At 49.5% G+C, this 17,766-nt stretch overlaps 3 protein-coding genes across 54 annotated transcripts in view; 2 read left to right on the top strand and 1 right to left on the bottom strand.

Moving 5' to 3' along the window:
* Nucleotides 1–8,316, top strand: part of SORBS1 (sorbin and SH3 domain containing 1) — a 181,379-nt gene extending 173,063 nt beyond the window's left edge. For 26 of the 50 annotated variants that reach the window (XM_062579806.1, XM_062579804.1, XM_062579823.1 and 23 more), the window contains 4 exons: nt 3,294–3,353; nt 3,988–4,178; nt 5,387–5,499; nt 6,149–8,316. In XM_062579806.1, the coding sequence (XP_062435790.1) occupies nt 3,294–3,353; nt 3,988–4,178; nt 5,387–5,499; nt 6,149–6,216 (432 nt within the window). In that variant the 3' untranslated portion in view covers nt 6,217–8,316. The remainder of the gene's footprint in view (nt 1–3,293; nt 3,354–3,987; nt 4,179–5,386; nt 5,500–6,148) is intronic. The other 24 variants (XM_062579838.1, XM_062579834.1, XM_062579836.1 and 21 more) reach the window with 2 other exon arrangements.
* LOC134142588 (uncharacterized) lies at nt 7,825–11,701 on the bottom strand. Its single transcript, XM_062579859.1, has 2 exons — nt 11,033–11,701; nt 7,825–8,935 (listed from the first exon to the last, which is right to left on the bottom strand). The coding sequence occupies exons 1-2, from the start codon at nt 11,627–11,629 to the stop codon at nt 8,918–8,920; spliced, it is 615 nt and encodes a 204-aa protein (XP_062435843.1). The 5' UTR covers nt 11,630–11,701; the 3' UTR covers nt 7,825–8,917.
* Nucleotides 9,623–17,766, top strand: part of PDLIM1 (PDZ and LIM domain 1) — a 33,954-nt gene continuing 25,810 nt past the window's right edge. The window contains exons 1-2 of one of the 3 annotated variants that reach the window (XM_062579858.1): nt 9,718–9,790; nt 10,404–10,477. Coding sequence is in view for 2 of the 3 variants with exons in the window: in XM_062579855.1 (XP_062435839.1) it covers nt 9,695–9,790 (96 nt within the window). In the remaining variant the exon portion in view is untranslated. Of the gene's footprint in view, nt 9,791–10,403; nt 10,478–17,766 lie in introns of all 3 variants that reach the window. The other 2 variants (XM_062579855.1, XM_062579857.1) reach the window with 2 other exon arrangements.

The following is a 17,766-nucleotide window of genomic DNA, read 5'->3' as shown; positions in this document are numbered from 1 at the left end:
TCCAGCCACGTGCAGGAACGTTGTAGCTCGTGTGTGTGTCTTTGAAGGGATACCAGTTTGTCTGCCTCTGTCTGTCCTGTCTGTTAGTCTGTTCTGCCTAGCTTTCTCTTTGCTCGTGCAGTCCTCTAACTACCACCAGAAAGAGATGAAACGGGATGGAAACGAGAGCTGTAGTGGATAAAGGCACTGGTGACACTTGCCTTCACTAGGAACAGGAAGAGGGCTATTGAGTAGCCCCAGGATCTTCCTGACGATAAAAACGTATTTCAGGGCTTTTTCTAGGCTTTCATGGAGCTGTTCTCTGGTATTCTTACAAATCTGTGGTGTTTTTTAGATCCATCCTCGAAACAGCGGCCAGCTGTGTTTCAGGACTGACTGTATCACATATTTGTATAGTCTGTAGACATGGAGACATAGACACTGATTCAGGAAGGCACTTAAGCACCTGCTTGAGTTCAGGCCCTTAATGTTAACAAAGCACTTACATGGCTGGGGGAGTAGGGGTTGAGCTGTCCTGAAGTGTTCTGCTGAATGGGGAGTATTTCACCCAGAACCCCCAAAATTAGCCTCTCTGGTGGGCTGTGAATGCACAGTCACTTTTAAGACCCTCAGTTGAACCTTCAGCAGGAGCAGTGGTGCTGGCTCAGTATCTTTGGGTACCTCTGTGGTTTATACCTAGGCAGCTGTGTCCTGCAGTCTCTGATCCCTCAGCCACCCCAGCACTTGGAGGCAGCAGAGTCCCACTGCTCTGGTGTATGTGGTAGCCTTGAAATGCTCTTCCCATGCTGCTTTCTGAACGTTTGAAGAGGATATGGACCTAAAACATCTTTTTTGTTGTTCTTCTGTTCTCCCCCCATGAGAATAATCTAGGGGGAAAAAAGGTATATAGGCCATGCTGTTGGGGTTACTTGCTTGGCTCTGTGGGGGTACATCTACAGCTTGCAGCTACAAGATCTGCTCTGGTCATTTTTTCATCCTCTTTGGATAACTCTGCATGGTTGCTAACTTAGGGGTGTCTCACTACCTCATTTTAGGGCTCTGCTGCAGCGCTTGGAGTCAGGGCAGAGATACCCACTGCCCCGTGGGTGCTGGGCTGGGCATCTGGGGCAGAGGGGCCCAAGGAGGGCACCCCATGAGGCAGGGAGGGCACCCTGGGGCAGGAGGGGATCCACTTGGCTCTGCTTTTGTTGGGCTGGGAGGGCCGGACACTGTGTGGCCTCTGCCCAGCTGCCTTCTGGAAACCCCCTCCAGGCTCCTGCCGGCGAAAAGGGAACACGGCCAAGTGTCTGATGCTATGGGCGGGCTGCACCTGCTCGTGTTGCAGGTCTAAGTCTGCACCAAGGGCCATTCAGAGATAGGGCCAATTTTTTAGCTTCAAATAGCCAAATTGTTTCAGCGTTATTAATGGGGTTTGGACAAAAGCTGTTCAGGGAAGTCACAAATAATCAAAGAGAAATGGACCACACTATCTTAGGAGCTCATAGAGCAATTTCCAGCTGTCAATTTATTAGTATGGAATGGAGAAGCACTTTCTTAAATTAAAAAAAAAAAAGTCATTCTTACAGCTGTACTCTCCTCAGCCTGTAAATTGGCTTTTTCCTGGCTATGTTGCCACACCTAAGTTAGCTCTGATTTAATCAGATTTGATACATCATACCCAATTTATGTGTCCAGTATTAATTTTAAATTTCCAGATGTCCAATTTGCCTTTCAAGGCTGATGGTAGACTGTCAGGAAGGACTTCTGAAGTTTCTGTCATGATTTCAAGCTCCACAGTAAATGCAAATGAATGCTAATTCCACTGCAGTTAGCCTATGCAAATTACTTTTTTTTTTTCTCCGAACCAAAACATACATGATAAAGAACATTCTCAGGGCAGTGATCCCACTACCCTGATCCCCATGAACTCAGATCCCAGCCCCAGAGGGCAGTGTTGATTAAAGAGAGGTTGTTTTGAGTTTGGGTTGGTGGACAGTGGTCACAGTCCTCAAGAAAAGAGACGATTTTCTTAAAACATGTATAAGCATAGTTCCAGGGGTCCAAGCTGTGGTTCAGAGGAACTTTGAGAGTAGACAGTAGCTCATGACCCCACACTTTTCCAAACTTTCTGAGCAGGCGTGGGTTCTAGGTGGCACAAAGCTCTTTATCCTCTGCTTCTGCTCTATCTTGGGATGCCATGAGAAAGAGAGACTTCTTCCTGAGACTGTGGTGCATCCAGGTCTTTGAGAGCCCGGAGGGACTGAAGGGCATTGTTGAAGTGAATAAATAAAAGGAGGGAAAGCGTGAAACTAAGGCTTTTGGAATTTGGGTTGAATAGTTTATTGAATGATCACAGACAATGGTAGTGCTCTGTATTTTATCTGATCCAGTTTGCCAGTCAGCACTGCAGACAATAGGAATAACCCTACATGGCTACAGATATCTATATTCTCATGTGTGCACACAGCATGTAGGAGTTTGAGTATGCCAAAAGCATGTACAACCAGGCTCTGGATATTTCTGTGCAGCTTTCTCAATGACACTTCCCCTACAAGCCTCAAACTTCACACTCCCTGATTCTCCTTGCAGCACCCTGGACTTGACATGTCGATTCCCTGGAAAAGAGATGTGAGTGGGGAGTAAGGCAGGTTACGGTCCAGAAGGCGTCACAGCTGGTGGTGTTTGGAGCTGGGCTTTTCAGTCAGGGCCTTCTCTGACCTGAAACTCAGCCTTGTGCAGAGAATTAACACAGTAGCTCTGATCCTCACTTGGTACCAGCAGGAGTGATTTTGATGGGCTACACTGCATTGTGTCTTCTGAGGACCTGAGCTGGTCACCTTTAGGAAGCAAGCGAATTGCCAGTCTCTCTTGTGTCAAAGTCATAAAGGGCTCTTTGAAAACAGCAGCAGTTTCCTCTCAGCTTGGTTTTGGCCTTTCAAGTCTGGTGCTTTCAATGTGTGCTTCTGTCCTTGTTTCCCGTGTCCCCCAGGAATGCAGTACTGCACTGTGCACCATTTCTGGTTGCAGCTGTGCCCCTGTTCTTCCATCTCTGACTCGCTTCTCTGATGTTCAGTTTTGTTGTCACCCTTCTCTGTGCAGCATTCTGTGTGCTGTGATTTAAGCTGCAGCTTTAATATCCCTTGTTTAAATAAAAGACCTTGTTGTCAAGAAGAGTGGTGTTGGGGTGGATTGGAGGGGGGGAAAGAGTTGTTCATTTTCTTTTGTTGTCTGCGCACCATTTTAAAATTTTTAATTCTGAGCATTATAACATCTGCTAAAATGTCTTCCTTATCATTTGCTTGGTGATCACACAGCCTTCCCACCATTCATTGAGAGCTGGACCAGATCTCACAGAGTCTGAAAAGAGCTATGTGGTAAGGCCACTGTTTAAATCAGATGTGTAGTCCTAGCCCCTCTTCACCCAGACAGTTACACCTCAGTAGAATACAAAATGCCAGCATCATTTTTAGTTGCAGAATAGGTACATATTTATCTTTTTACTTGTATTGTAATGTTTGCAACAGAAAAAGGAAAATTAACACTAAAAAACCTGCCATTGCCAATGAAGAGTTGGGCTAACTGTGTTGCCAGTCCTTGGTTATAAGTTAAATAAGGCAAATTGCATGAGTGGAGCAGCCTGCCTTGCAATCTTGAACTGAGTCCATAGCATTTTTAATGGTGCCACTGCATAACTAATTGCAACCTCTTATGCTGCTGCTTTTTTAAAAAATATATATATATATATATGTATTTGTTACATATGTTCAAACTAAATGTCAAATTCTTCTGTATCTTGCCTGTTTTTTCATGCTTACACCTGGATCCCTTCTACACTCCACTACCTGGATATTTACCTGGATCTACAACTCTTTTTTTTTTTTTTTTTTAACTGGACTTATGTGCTGCATCTGGAATGTTCCATCTCTTCCTGTCTATATTTTCCCCTCCCTCCCCTCTTGTTGACTGTTCTTTGGGTGTTCTTGGATGTCAATGCTACCTACCACGCAGGAAGCTGTTTGCAATGAGATCATAAACATTGCAGAAAAGTCTGTTCATTACTGCAGTACTATTTCTCAGCCTCTTGACTCTCGCCACAAGGTGACCTCTAATGACAATAAACCATCTCTCATCATTTCTCAGCAACCTCAAGCACAGCAGCAAGGAGCCAGCCCTGACAGAAGTCAAACACCACGAGACATGTAAGTCCTTTTGTCTCCCATCTCTTCTAGGGCCTTCAGCATCTCAGGAATTAAATTAGAACTCTGGGAAAGTGTCAGCTTTTCTTTAAAGAACCAGAATACAAGTTTTAAAGTCTCATCATCTTAGTGAGAAGCCCAAAACTGGGACATTTGTGTTTGTACAGCATGTGCAACAAAGACCTTATGATCTAGAACTGGATCTCCTTTGGCCACTTAATTCATGGTGATTATGGAGACTATCTCAACATCTTTGAAGCTGGAGATGAGTTATCATCCACTAGCTCTCTAGCTGGTATGGGGCACTGACAATGGGCACGCTCTTGTTCTTAGCTTCTCACAGTGCCAGCTGGTGCATTGCCTGGCAAGTGCACCAAAGAATCAGTGACTGAATGGTCTGAGAAACTGAAATCAAAATTTTCAAAGCTGTCTGGAGCTGCTGTTAAGCACAGCTGGGCCTTTCACTGGAGGTTTTGAGACTATTAGGCTAGTTCATTGGTGGTTGGCTCCTGAAAGGAGCCTTTGCTTCCAACCACCTGCTTTTATGTAGAATGGAAAGTCGCACATGAGCCTTATTTCCATTTTCCATAGCCAGCGAACCCAAACCTCCCAAAATATGCCCAGGGATTGTTTCCACTCCTTAATGTTCCTTTCTGATAATCACAGATGCAGGGAGTATCTCAGAGCAGGATTCAGTTTTTGGTTTTTGTTTGCATTGTTCCTCCTTGGGCATGAATCATCCAGCAACCTTAGCGCAGTAGGCTAGGCAGTGCCTTTTCTGAAGTCCTTCACTCTGTCAGCCATTTGCTAAATCGTGGCCCTGCCTGTGTGTGAGGGGAAGGGAACAGAAGTCTTGTTTTGCCCAGGAATTAGTGTATTCAGGTTTTGGCCTGAATCCAGTAGGGTGTCTGCACTTGTACATTCTCCTGGTGCTTCCTTTAGCAAAGTTCTGGTGGTCATGGTCTATAGAGACAATCACACGGCAAAATGGAAGCAGAAGCACAGTGCAGGCATGACACTCTCTCCTGGTACAGCCTTATGACAACAGCCAGTTTAATGTAATTGGCTTTGACCTCAAATGGAAGTCACATGAGGTCCAGATTGCACTGAACAAAATACTGTGGGAATTAGAAAAGAGAATGGGGATGTCTCCTACTGAAAGGATGTCAGAAAAATCCACTGGTTAATGTGTAATATCTCTCTGGTTTTAGAGTTAGCTACCAAGCCCTCTACAGCTATACTCCTCAGAACGATGATGAGCTGGAACTGAGGGACGGTGATATTGTCGATGTCATGGAGAAATGTGATGACGGCTGGTTTGTGGGTGAGTGTGTTGCTTGCCTGTCAGCAGGGCTCTTTGAGCTGCACAAGTAATTTTGCAGAGCGTCTGGAAGGTACCCTCCTTTGCAGGGTCAAAACAGGGGGAAAGAAATCCACCTTTTTCTTATCTTTTCCCACAAAGAGCATTAGAATGGAGGTGGAGAGTACTGGAGCTTTATTTTCCCTGGAGCTATGGCAAGTTACAGAAAGTGGCAAGTAGGGGACAAATGGGAGCTGCATTCCCTGGAAGTCTAGCTTCATCTGTACCTGTAGGTATAGAAATCTAACCAGCTCCGTAGGTGGAAAGGTGCAAATCTGGACAGTGCTCTCCATCTGACAGGGGAAATCTGGGCTTACTCCCTGTTCTTTGGAGAGATTAGCTCACTGAAATTGATGGAAATTTGGCTCTTAGCCTGTAGGCCCGGGAGCTTTAACTAGCACCTTATTATTTGTTATTTACATATGAAAAGGAAAGAGCAAAGATGATTAGTGGCAGAACTTGTTCTGCTACCAAAAGGCTCTTTGACCAGGACTCCTATTTATTTTTAGAAAGCAATGCCTGCAAGCAGAGCAGGCTGCCACTTCTACCTCTCTAAACTTTCCCTGTATGGCTCCATCTTACTCTGGCTTTCTTGTGTTTTCTTTCTCTACAGGTACGTCCAGGAGAACAAGACAGTTCGGCACCTTCCCAGGCAACTACGTGAAACTTCTGTACCTGTAAAAAAAAGCAGTGATCCCAGAGTGACAATGGTGGAGTTGTTTCCAGGTGGTGTTTTTAAATAGCAAAGAAACAGACAATTTATGAACGTAATAGACAAGAGACAAGAGTGTTAGGAGGATGTGGTTATGTGGTACAGTACTGAGTTGAATGTGTAGCCCTGCTTCCACTGATTCAGGGTGTGATTTGTGCGATGAAGAAGAGACAAAGTTTCTAGTTTACAGTGCTGCCTTTGTGTATTCCTCTCCCCTCCGCAGCAAGAGTTCTGGTGATAATCTTAGGTTGTATGGAGTATTTACCTCTGAGAAGGCTTCGGGGAAGCAACATGGCATAGGTTTTGTTTGTGTGTTGGGGCAGTACGCAGCTTTGCAGCTGCTGCCTTTCACCGACGAGGTTCAAGAGGCCAAGCTTTCTGCCTAACGAAGACTCGTTTCGTTCTGCCTTCCCACTTTCACGGAAAACTCTTCCTTCATGTCATGCACCTTAAGACCCAGCACAGGCAGAGGACAGCTGATGTGGTTAAACTGCAGAGCTCTGTGTGAAAAAGGAGTTTGGGATTGGTAGTTAAATTCAGAGAGGTCAGCCAAAACATAATACAAGTATGAAAATTGCCCAAACCCTTTAGTACTCCTTATTTCTGCAGAGTTTTCTTTTTTTCTTTTGTGCAGGGTGTGTGTGTGTGTGAGTGTATCTTATGCATCAAAACAGAGTCATGGTTTTTAAAAAGAGATCAGCCCAGCTTCGACGTTTATCTGCACAAAGAATAGAACCAATAAACAGAACATCCGTGAAAACAAATCCTGTTTATAAGTCCTACGGCCGTTCACTTTCCCTGCTCCTCCTGCCCAGTTGCTGGTCCTAAATGATCACGTGCATTTTGAAGTGTGCTGTATGGGATGAAGACTTTGCTTCCTTCCTGGCGCTATATCTTAGAGGTTCTGATAGACCCAAGCCACATATCACTGAGGGTGCCTTTTATTTTTTTTTGTTACAGTGTTGATGGTAGGTCTCAAATAAATATATGCATTTTGGCTGCCTCTTAGTCAAACAGGAAAGCCTAATCAATTTGGAAAGCTGTGTTTCCACAGTTATTACCAGCTACATATATTTGTATTTCCTTGAGGGGAAGAAAAAGGCTTGCCTGTATGCTTGCCTGTAAATCCACTACAAATACTCTTTCGATAGATGTTTTATTATTAAGAAAAAAACATAAACAAAACCAGTTCCATCAGACTCTGCTTCCTACAGTTACCATACAAATAGCAAAGGGTTAGATTGCTATTTTGTCATAAGCCGTATTTAATAATATAAAATGCCTATTTTTATGCTGATGCTTTTATACAGATTTATTAAGTGTAACTGCAACTAACTGTTAGCACGACTTGCAATACGTTTTGATAAATTAGCCATTCTCCTGGGTTTAAAATCACAGGCTTGTCTTCTGCCTACATCAGCGGAAGAGAAGACTCAGTGTCTCAGAAGTTTGACTGTAAATATGTATATTTAACTTTGTACAGACAATGTACTTACCTTGTATAGAAAAATAATTTAAACACATTAAGTGAAGGGAGGAGAAAAAAGGCAGTTAGGAAAGGTTGGGATTTTTTTCCCTTTTATTTAAATGATGGAATTCCATATATGTTCACGTGAAGAGTTTTAGCACAAAATATCCACTATGAAAGGTTACAAATATGACACAAAGCACCATTGTTTCTTTTCTTCAGAAGATAACTTTAATCCTGCTTCTTACTTATGGGTTTGTTTTTCTGCTTTGGGTTTGCCCTTCAGATAGCTGCAGCAATATTTAGGCCTGTTGCTAAGATTGGATAACACCAAATTTAATATATCCATCAAAGTAACATGATGATACTGACTGTATATAACCTACTCATTTAAAAGTTTATTTTTTGTTCTTGCTCTTGCCATTTTTAGTTACACACACACACACACACACACACACACACACAAATTGCAATTTATTTTTGTGTTGATTTTTGTTTCTTATTGCAGTGGATTACAATTTGACAATAAATGGGAGCATTGAATTCCTATTGTGTTCCTTGTACAAATTATTAAATAAAGTCTATTCCCGCTGGTCCTGTAGCAGTGCACTTCTGTACTGGTGCCCCTCTTTGATTGTCTGGCTGTGACCACATGGGGCAGTAGATGTCTGCCATGATCTCTTCCTGGGCGTCCTGCACCCCCGGCATCGAGCTCAACGCTTGCCCTGAGCTCCCTAGTTCTCCCTTGCGAGCCACAGGCACGCCTGACTCTTTCCTGAATAAACCAAGGTGTAAAAGTGGAGGAAAAGACTGAGTTACACCCGGATCCTGTGTAACCGTGGGGTCAAGGTGCAGCTGCTGCTACGGTGTGCTTGTAGACGGGGCGCTCAGAAGCACATCTGATAAGATAAGCCAGAGCCTGGTGAGATCTGTGGCTGAAGGTGTCCTGAGCGCTGTGTGCAGGACAGAGGCTGCCCCTGCCCCACAGCTGTGGTCAGGTGTGCTGTGGGGTGACCCTGGCAGCGCTGCTTGGTGGAGCGGGGCCCTCGGAGCGTTGTCCGCCCCTCAGACCACTGCGGCAGTCACCAACCAGGGGCCAAGGTTGCTCCGCTCCAGCCCTTGCCTGGAGCCCTGGTAGAAAGAGGCAGTACGAAGAGGACGTCCTCCCTGTCCCTGGGCCTGCACCAGGTCTGAGCTGTATACTAATGCAGAAGTATTTTCTAGGAAAAAAGATATAAATGTTGCCTAAGGACCCTCCCCAACACATGGGTGTATGTCCACGCGCAACCCTGCTGGCAGATGTGCAAGCACTGTTGAATATTGCTTTATTTTCTAAATAAGCACCAATGCTTGAACTCAGCCTGTAAACGCCAGCACCATTATTGTAACCAGTCCACTGCCAGATTAGTGGTGGTTTAATACGCAACCGGAACACCTCTTTTTCCTGAATCTTGGCTAATTGGCGTATGTGGAGAATTCCTTCTTTTTTTAGTGGTACCATCCCTACAGGGCTAGAGATAAACAAAAGTCCACATAAAGCAGCGACTAGTCAGAGCTGAAGTTGGGAAAAGGTAATACCCTTCTCAAGGTCATAAGATCCCACCAGTGCTGCTGTCCAGCTGGGAATAGCAAGCAGTGCCAATTCATTTACACTGTCACCATTAGGCTTCAGAGTTAACATGACAATCGGCTTATGCAGGACAAGCCATGTTTGCCTCAGAGACGCCACACTGGGGCAGTCCCGCGTTTGGTGGCGTTTGTCATCACCGTGTTCCCCCCTCCCCACGCGGGGGGCTGTCGCGGCCGCCCACCCCCCACAGCGCGCCGGGGCCGGGCAGGGTTTCGCGCTGCGGGCGGCTCCCCCGCGGGGCCGGGCCGGGGCGGGCCGGGGCGGGCCGGGGGCGGGCCGTGCCGAGCCGAGCCGAGCCGTGCGGTGCCGGGCCGGGCCGGTGCGGCGTCCTGCGAGTGCAGCGGCGCGTATGGGGACCCTCCGCATCGCCCTGCCGGGCCCCGGGCCCTGGGGCTTCCGCCTGGTGGGCGGCCGCGACTTCGAGCAGCCCCTCACCATCTCCCGGGTAGGGCCGGGCGGGGGCGGCGCGGCGCGGCGCGGCGTAGTGCGGCGCGGTGCGGTGCGGTGCGGTGCGGTCCGGCGCGGCGCGGCGGGACCGGGCGGGCGCTCGCCGGGCAGGTGGCTCACAAGCACAAAGGCAGGGTTGGAAACACAGCTGCGGCTTCCTTCTTTCCCATTTCTCCTTTCTTTCCTATTTTTCTTCTTCTTCTTTTACTTCTTTTTCTTTTCCCCTTTTCCTTTACTTCTTTTTCTTTTCCCTTTTTCTGCTTTCCCCCTTTTTCCTTCTTTTTCCTCCTTTCCCTCTCTCTCGTTCCTCCTTTCCCTCTCTATTTTTCCTCTTCCTCCCGCCCCCTTTTTCCTCTTCAAAATTCCTCGTGGCCCACAAAGTCCGTGGATTTTCCTGGTATTTTCCCTTCTCAAGTACCAGCCCTTCTCAGCTGTCAGCAAGAAACCCCTGGGCACAGGCCGAGGGGACCGTGCCTGCTCGGGCCGCGCGGTGGTTTGGATTTTGCTGCCTAGCTTGTGGGGAGCGTTTCAGTAAGTGGCACCGAGGTGGTGTTGAACGCTCGGTGCTTTTGCTTGCCCTGTGTAGTTAAAAGAAAACCCTTTGTTCGCAGAAGCCGTCCTGACCTCTGTTAAGTGCTTCTCCCTGTTTCTGTTCTCGGTCCATCTCACCCCCGCTTAAGGAAAAGTAAGTTAGGAAATGACAAAGTTTGACATCTAAAAAAACCTTAATGGCGTAACCTAATTTGCCCTCCCCGCCTTAAGCATTTTGTCTGCCAGGCTCCAGGGTTGGGCTCCACTCGCCCTGCTCCCGCAGTCCCGACCCGCACCGGTCTCGCAGCGGCACCCGAGCCCCCTCCCCGAGCGGCCCCTGCCCCGGCGCTTCCCCCCGGGAGTCCCCAAGCCGGCTCCCCTCCCGCACGGGTGCGTGGCCGGGCTGGGGGTATCGCAGGGGGCCCGGGCCGGCGGCGTAGCTGGACTCCTGCTTTCGGGAGCAGCCCTTGGGGAAAGACGGGGCGACGAATCTCGCAGGTCTCTGAGCGCCGCCTGCCCGGCGGCCGCCTGCTCCCCCCCAGCTCCTGCTGCCCCGCTGAGGTGACCGGCTCTGAGTGCTCTCAAACTCGCCAAGGGAGGGAAAGAGATTAACTCCCTCTCTACTCCCTGGATTACAGTAACGATGCTGCATTCATTCAAGGCGTTTTGGGGCAGGGCTGCAGCTTTCACCTGGGGAAATGCTATTTACCCCGTTGTTACTGTAACTGCTGTCGTTTCCTTCCAGCGAGAGGCCTGTAGGCAGCAGCACGTCTGAGGTCCCACCTCTGCTTTGCCTCTTCTCCTCGGTCACCCTTGTCAGGGTGCAGGGACGCGTAGCAGGGACGCGGCTCAGCAAGGAGGCAAAAGTGCCTTCTTGGGCAAGATACGGAGGCTGAAATGTAATAAAGTAGCCGCTCTCGCGCTGGTGACGGGAGCGCTGCGACGGGCAGCTTGTGTTACGGCTTTCTCCTGTGGCCTCGGACATCTTTGATTCGCCCTGCAAGGCTTCGAGCTGTTCATCGCTCCTGTGGTTCGCTCCTCGCCTTCCTTCTCGCCCCTCCTCGGGGCAGTAGCGAAGCTCCTGGTGACATGGGAGCGGTGGGAACTGCGATCCCGGGGGCTCCGGACCCGCCGCGGCTGAGGAGGGCAGGCAGCACCAGCCCAAAAGTGTGGGGGTCGGCACCCGGGCAGCAGCGGGCGGATGCCACTGCTGGCCCTGTCCCATCGTAGGGAGAGGCAGGTCCAAGGTGATGGTGTTTCCACAGCTCTTATCTCGTCTTTGCTTCCTGCCCTGCCCCCTTGCCATGTGAACTGGGTGTTCACAACTGCTTCAGGCTCGGCAACGTCCCGAGCGTCTTGTCCGTGCAAACGCTTTGGGTTTCTGGAGCCTGCTGGATCGCTCGGCCAAGCGAGAGCCGAGCGGGGGATTTCACAGGCGCTTCGTGGGAGACTTTCTTGTGGAATTTCCCTTTCTTTTTTCCAAGGGATGCTCTGCAGATGTTTCTGCAGTTATGTTTCTTTTAACAGCTGAAGGGTTATCAAAGCCTTTGTTCAGAGGGAACATTTCGCTGCTCTGTGTAACGAAGCCTAGATCAAAAACTGCTTAATTTCCTTACGGGAATAAGGAAAGACCTTGGTCTTTATCGCTCTTTGGGTGATACAGTGCAATGAATTCATGGGCTGCAGCTTCTCCCAAGTCCTTTCCAAGCTGTGGGCTGGCGCGCGGGAGGAGAGCAGTGTCTCTGTGGCCTGCCTGCGGTTGGGGCAGCTTCCAGTTACATTCCTGTGAGATTAGTGGGTCTGGTGGAGGAGCGAGCAACCTCGCGCGTGAGGAGGCGCGCTGGCGGAGCGGAGCTGGCCGTAAAGCCGTGCAGTCAGCAGGCCCCATCCTCTTCCCCGCCTCGGGTGGTAGCTAAACACGAGCTGTTTCCCCTTTGCATTTTGTTCTCCTCAGCACGGGTGTGGGGTTCTGGGTGAATATCCATGCAGAGCCGACCCGTGGATCCTGCCCTCGAGCTGCTTTTTATATTTGGTGCTCGCGGTGTGCTGATCTGGAGTGAGAGTGACCCAAAGGCAGGCGGAGGGGATTTGGCTTCACGTTTTGTCGTGTCAGCAAAACCCCAGCCTCGGTGCACCGGGGTGCCTGTCAAAACCTGCAAAGCTGCCCAAAGCCGGTAACGACATGTCGGTGTGAAACTGGGCATTTCCCACAGAAAAGACAGCCTGCTTCTGCTAGTATATTAAAAAATCTGAGCTCTCACCATTAAGCCTCTTGCTGACTTTGAGCACAGTAACACGAATTCAACCTCAGTATGTTTAGTCTGATGCTTTATCTATTCATGATATTTTAAAAGCAAGACGAGAACTGGAAGATAATCAGATATTTCCTCCTTTTTTTTTTTAAAAAAAAAAAAACCTTCCGAACCACTTCTATAAGCTGAGAAACTTGATTTAGTTTGAAAACTGGACTTAATGGTCCAAAAATCAGACAAGGGGCTGAATCCCGTGGTGTGGAAGGACTTTGGGTTTGGCTTCGGTTTTGGCTGGCCTGCCTACCTCTGCTCCAGCCCTTGGGTAGGAGCAATGCGGTGGCTCTGGGGCCCGGCGGCGTTTGCCAGGGAGAGCCGCGCGAGCCACTGTGGCTGCGGCTGTGCTGCCTGCCTGGTCCATGCCGAGGGACGGGGAGCGGTGGCCGCCCCCGGGCCACCCTGTCTAGCAGCCTCGGCGATGGGATAAGCGAGACGGACAGCAGGGACCCGTCTCTGGGTTTCTGTCCCACGGAAAAGCTCCTTGCTCTTCCCCGGGCAGGAACAGCCCGGTCGTGGCTCAGCTCCTGCCTCTGCGGCTCCGGGGCAGCAAAGCTGCGTTTTGTGTCGGACGCAGAGAGCGCAGGTTCCCTTTGCAATGACCATCTGCCAGGCTGGGCAGTCGGCACGAGCCCTGGCAGCTTCTCGCGCAGCTGCTGGCTGGACAAGTTGGTGCTTCCCCAAACGCATGAGGTGCTGCCGTGGAGAGGAAAGGAGGTGGCTGGTCGCCCTCGCTGTCAGCGTCCGGGCAGGAAGTGGTCTTCAGCTGTAGCCAGGGGAAATCAGCAGAGTTTTCCCGCAGTAAGGATAGTAGAGCTCTTTGGGCAGATTTGGGCTGTTTCCTGAGCCCGTTAGGGGTTCTTTGGGCGACATCTGGCCCACGTTGTTCTCAATGAACCTAAAGAGAACGGCTGAACGTCAAGATGAGATGTGCCCACTCTAATCTTGTGCAAGACCTTTAAGCCCCAGAATTTTAGATGAGAAAGGTAAATACTAGACTTTTTGGAAGAAAAAGAGTCCTCTTTGTTCCCTGATCTTCTCACTGCCAGGTGCTAAATTATGGGTGGTCTCAGGCTTCCTGGTACCTTTCACCCTTACAAATCACTTTGCTCATCAAGATGTGTTTGGTTTGTGAAATGCTTTGGGTTTGAAGGATACTGCATCAAAAAAACTCCAGCAAAAGGATTTTTTTTTTTTTTTTTTTGCAGCATAAGCATGGAAACTAAGGATGCCTTAACTGCATAAACAGTTGATGTTGTTCTGGACAGTGATACAGTATTTTAGACAGTTGCTGATTACTGGACTTTTTTTATTTAGAGAATGAAGTAAACTATGGGGAAAGGCTCCGCTAATGAGCAGCTTTCTTTAAATAAAGTTTCTCAGGTCTGGTAAGAAACCTTCATATATATTTTTAAATGTGGTTTGTTTTACAAGATGAGCTCTGAGGCTGAGTAACCCCTTGACCACCGGCTCTACATCCATCTGGGAAAAATCATCATCTCATCGGTGCCTTTCCCCCCACCCGGGGCTGCTTGAGGGCTGTGCTGTAACACACAGCGTCCAGAGCCCGCGATCGCTGCGAGATCGGCCAACACCGGCCGGGGTTTTACGCCGCCTCCCTGGGGCCAGCCGCCTCCGCGCTCCGCCTGACGCCTTCCCTTTCTCCGTGCTGGCCGTAACCCGCCCCGGGCGGGAGCGGGCAGGTGCTCGCGGTGCCGCGGGAGCCCTCGCCCCCGGGGCCGCCAGCGGCTCCCCGTGGGTCGCCCCCCAGGAGCAGCGCGGAGGGAAGGGTGTTTCTCTCAGCCTCCTGTGGGTGCTCTTTATCCAGGCCTCTTCCCTCGCCGTCGTGCTTAATTTCCTTGTTTCTTACCCCTTCATCGCTTGGCACTTTGCGTGTCTGGGTCCCTGGGGGCTGCGGGGTCTCCGAGAGGCTGCACGGCTGATGGATAGCGGGGAGCAGACCGGCAGGAACTCGCGCCAGGGCACCGCCAGGCTTGTTAAGTAGTTTGCATGAAGTTAATCGCGTCAGATGCAAAATGCCATCATTCAGCTGGCTGCCTGTGGGTCAGCTCTGTGAAGTGGGCCTGGGAGATAGGGAAGCAACGCCTCTCCTTCCCTCCAATAATTCAAAGCATTTTCTTCATCTACAGTCAACACCCTTGCCCCAAGATACTCGCTGAAGCCTTGCTGTGTCGCAGCCAAGTTCTTCCTTTCTTGACTGGCCTCCTGGGCAAGGGAACGAAAGCAGGCAAATCCCCTGCAAGACAGAAATCTGAATTTTGCAAAATTGTAGTGGCTTCAGTGAGGTGGCCCAAAGTATGTGTATGGGGAAGGCTGGGGAGCTGGATTTTTTTCCTGGCGTTTTCATGATTGTAGAACTTACATATATGTGTGCATGCAAGCAGGTGTACACAAAACTTGGCTTTGCTGCCTAGGAAAATAATGCAGGCTTTTCTTCTGTCCGTACCATTCCTGAATCTGAGAGGGCTCTTTAAAATTATGTCCAAGCCTACAATTAATACTTGGTCAAAAATGTTACCTACTACATTGGGCTTTGCCGGAGTAAAGAGTACAGGATCAAGCTCATGAATTATGGGGATTATTTGCTTCTTCCATATGCTGGAAAATGCATCTGAGCTGGCGCTTAGTCCAGGGCAGGTACGGAGGTGAGCCAAACCCAGCGTCCCCGGTGTTCCCGTCGGCGTGCGCTGGTGCAGCGCGCCGGAGGCCGAGCTCTGGGAGCCCTTCCAGGACGGCCCCAAGCCGTTCCGCCCCGCCGGGCTCTGTACTGTCTTTTAAACAGTGAAATGACCTAATGGGCACGTGTTACAACCCTGCCTCGGAGCAAATAGGCCCAGGTATGGCACAGCTTGTTTCCGGAGCAAACTGCCCCTGCCCCACGGCATGCTGCCTGCCGTTGCCACCCGTTCCCAGCTGCGCCTGCGGGCCCAGATCTTCTCTGCTCCTCCTCGAAAATCAGAAATGCTCTTTGCTTTGCTGACTTAACTGGCGGTAAGCGAGCGAACCTCAGCAGCAGGGCTGGCAGAAGGGAGATGAGCCCAGACCTGACGGCGGGCGGGAGGCATCATTAATAGCTGTTAATCACCCCGAAAGGATGGAGGAGGGTTCCCGGCAGCAACATGCTCCTGTGCGGACACGTTTCCTATGAGGAGTCCTGGCAGACAGTACAAGCTGGATTTTGCAGGGAAGCTCTTTATGGACGGTTACGTTTCAGGGCAAGTTATTTCAAGAACTGGAAAAGCTGGGTTTTAAAGCATGTTTCCTTTTGGCAGGTTTGCTTATCTCCTTCAAGCCCGTGCAGCCTGGTGGTTTTCCCTTTGGGGAGAGGTTTGTAGGTTACCTGTGTGGCCGTAACCACCCCCCCCTGCTGCGAACGGCTCTTATCTGAGCAAGGGCAAGAGGAGCCCTCAAATTTCAGATCCTTCTGGAGTGGATGCAGAAGGGGAACGTGACACCGTCAGCGCTGACAAAGCACTGAGGTGTCTCCTGCAGACATCGGAGTCTCCTCCCAGTGGGTCCTGGGGTTTCTTGAGGAGTACTTTAGTGTCTCTGGCGGGTCACTCGCGCTCAGCTGCTCCTTGTGGTACAGGATCATTTCTAATGGCCTGCTAAACGTTGCATACGTTACCAGCCTGTAAACGCAGCCAATGTGGCTGAGCCTCCAGCAGAGTTCCAGCGGCGGCGTTAATCCACCGGCGGCGTTAATCCACCGTTATTCTTGATCTGATTGCGCATGAGTGATAGTCACAGTGCACTGAGCTCGGAGGCAAGGAATGTGCTCCTCTCTGTTCCCTGGTGGCTGAGAAAATAAAGGCTCTGAGAAACGTAGTGGCTCGGTGAAGGTCCAGCGACCAGAGGAGGACCCAGAACTCATCTCCCACAAGCCCCTTCCAGTGCCGTGATTTCTCAGGGATCTGTCTCAGTTTCTAAAGCAGAAGTGCCCAAACTCTGTGGCACTGTGGGCCACTCTCAGCCCCTTGGAGTTCTTCATGGCCTGGTAGCTATCTCTGTCACAAGTTTTGAAATGAAATACTGAAAATACTCTTAGGGCAATGGATCCCATGGAGCAGCAGCAGGCCACACTCAGTGGTCTTGTAGGCCACCAGCGGGCTGCATGCTGCAGCTTGGGAGGCAGTGATGTTCACACTGAAAGCAGATTTGCTGTATCCATGTGGTGCCTTGCCCGGCCTTTTCATTAGCACATCCTCTGTCAGGCTGCAATCTGCTTGCAGGATGAGAAGTGGCAAGCAGGTGGATGGGGGCACTCTTCTGTTGACCCACTTGAGACTCTTTGGGTTAATGCTGAGCACATTGGCCAAGCTGGACATCTATGATATACTCCATCCTTCTCTTGGACATGAAGCACTGTCTTAGCAGAGAGATGGAAGGGGGAAAAATCTTCTCTCTCGTTGGGGAAAATGTTCCATTGCAGCTGGGAGGAGATGTGCTGAACAGACTTATTTTGAGCCCAGGGAAAGCAGTGATTGCAACAAATGTGTCACATCTCTAAGAGGTGGGCATTTACCTAGGGGAAATTATTTGCCATGTAATCCCATAATAGGAGCACTCTCTAAATCCTATGAACAATGTTTATTTATGTCTGACAGCTTGATTGGGTTTGCTCAGCTGCTTTCTAGTCCTTCCAGCATGCTGAAATCCAGCATGAATGCATAGAGCAAATACCAGTTGTGAGGGACTCATTTATGAGGTGTGTCCCGGCTCCAAGGCATGTCCTAATCCATACTTGTGTGTGGGAGCAGTCCACCCTTCCCGTTTCCTCAGCCTATTAAATAAGTGATTAAAGCACACTGCAATCATGATGCTTCTCCCTCAGAGTCATTAAAGCTGCCCAAAACCTTACACAGAGTATCCAAAGCCACAAACAAATGTTACATGCTTCACCTGTAGCCCAGGTATTAATTTTGACTCAAAGAAGTCTTGGCTGTTAAAAGGACATGTCTTTTGTGGAAGTAGAAGTGAAAAATGATTGAGCTGTTTGTTAATTAGCTTGAAAATGTCAAGTTTTAGCTGGAACCTTCCTTTTTCACTAGGGGTGTTATACCAGTGGCATTCCTGCACAGTGTCTTGATCTGGGATCCCAGTGAGATTACCCCAA

Source organism: Rhea pennata, chromosome 7 (assembly GCF_028389875.1).
Source record: "Rhea pennata isolate bPtePen1 chromosome 7, bPtePen1.pri, whole genome shotgun sequence".
Lineage (NCBI taxonomy): Eukaryota > Metazoa > Chordata > Aves > Rheiformes > Rheidae > Rhea > Rhea pennata.
Note: the sequence above shows the minus strand (reverse complement) of the source record. Positions and strands in the feature narration are given on the sequence as shown.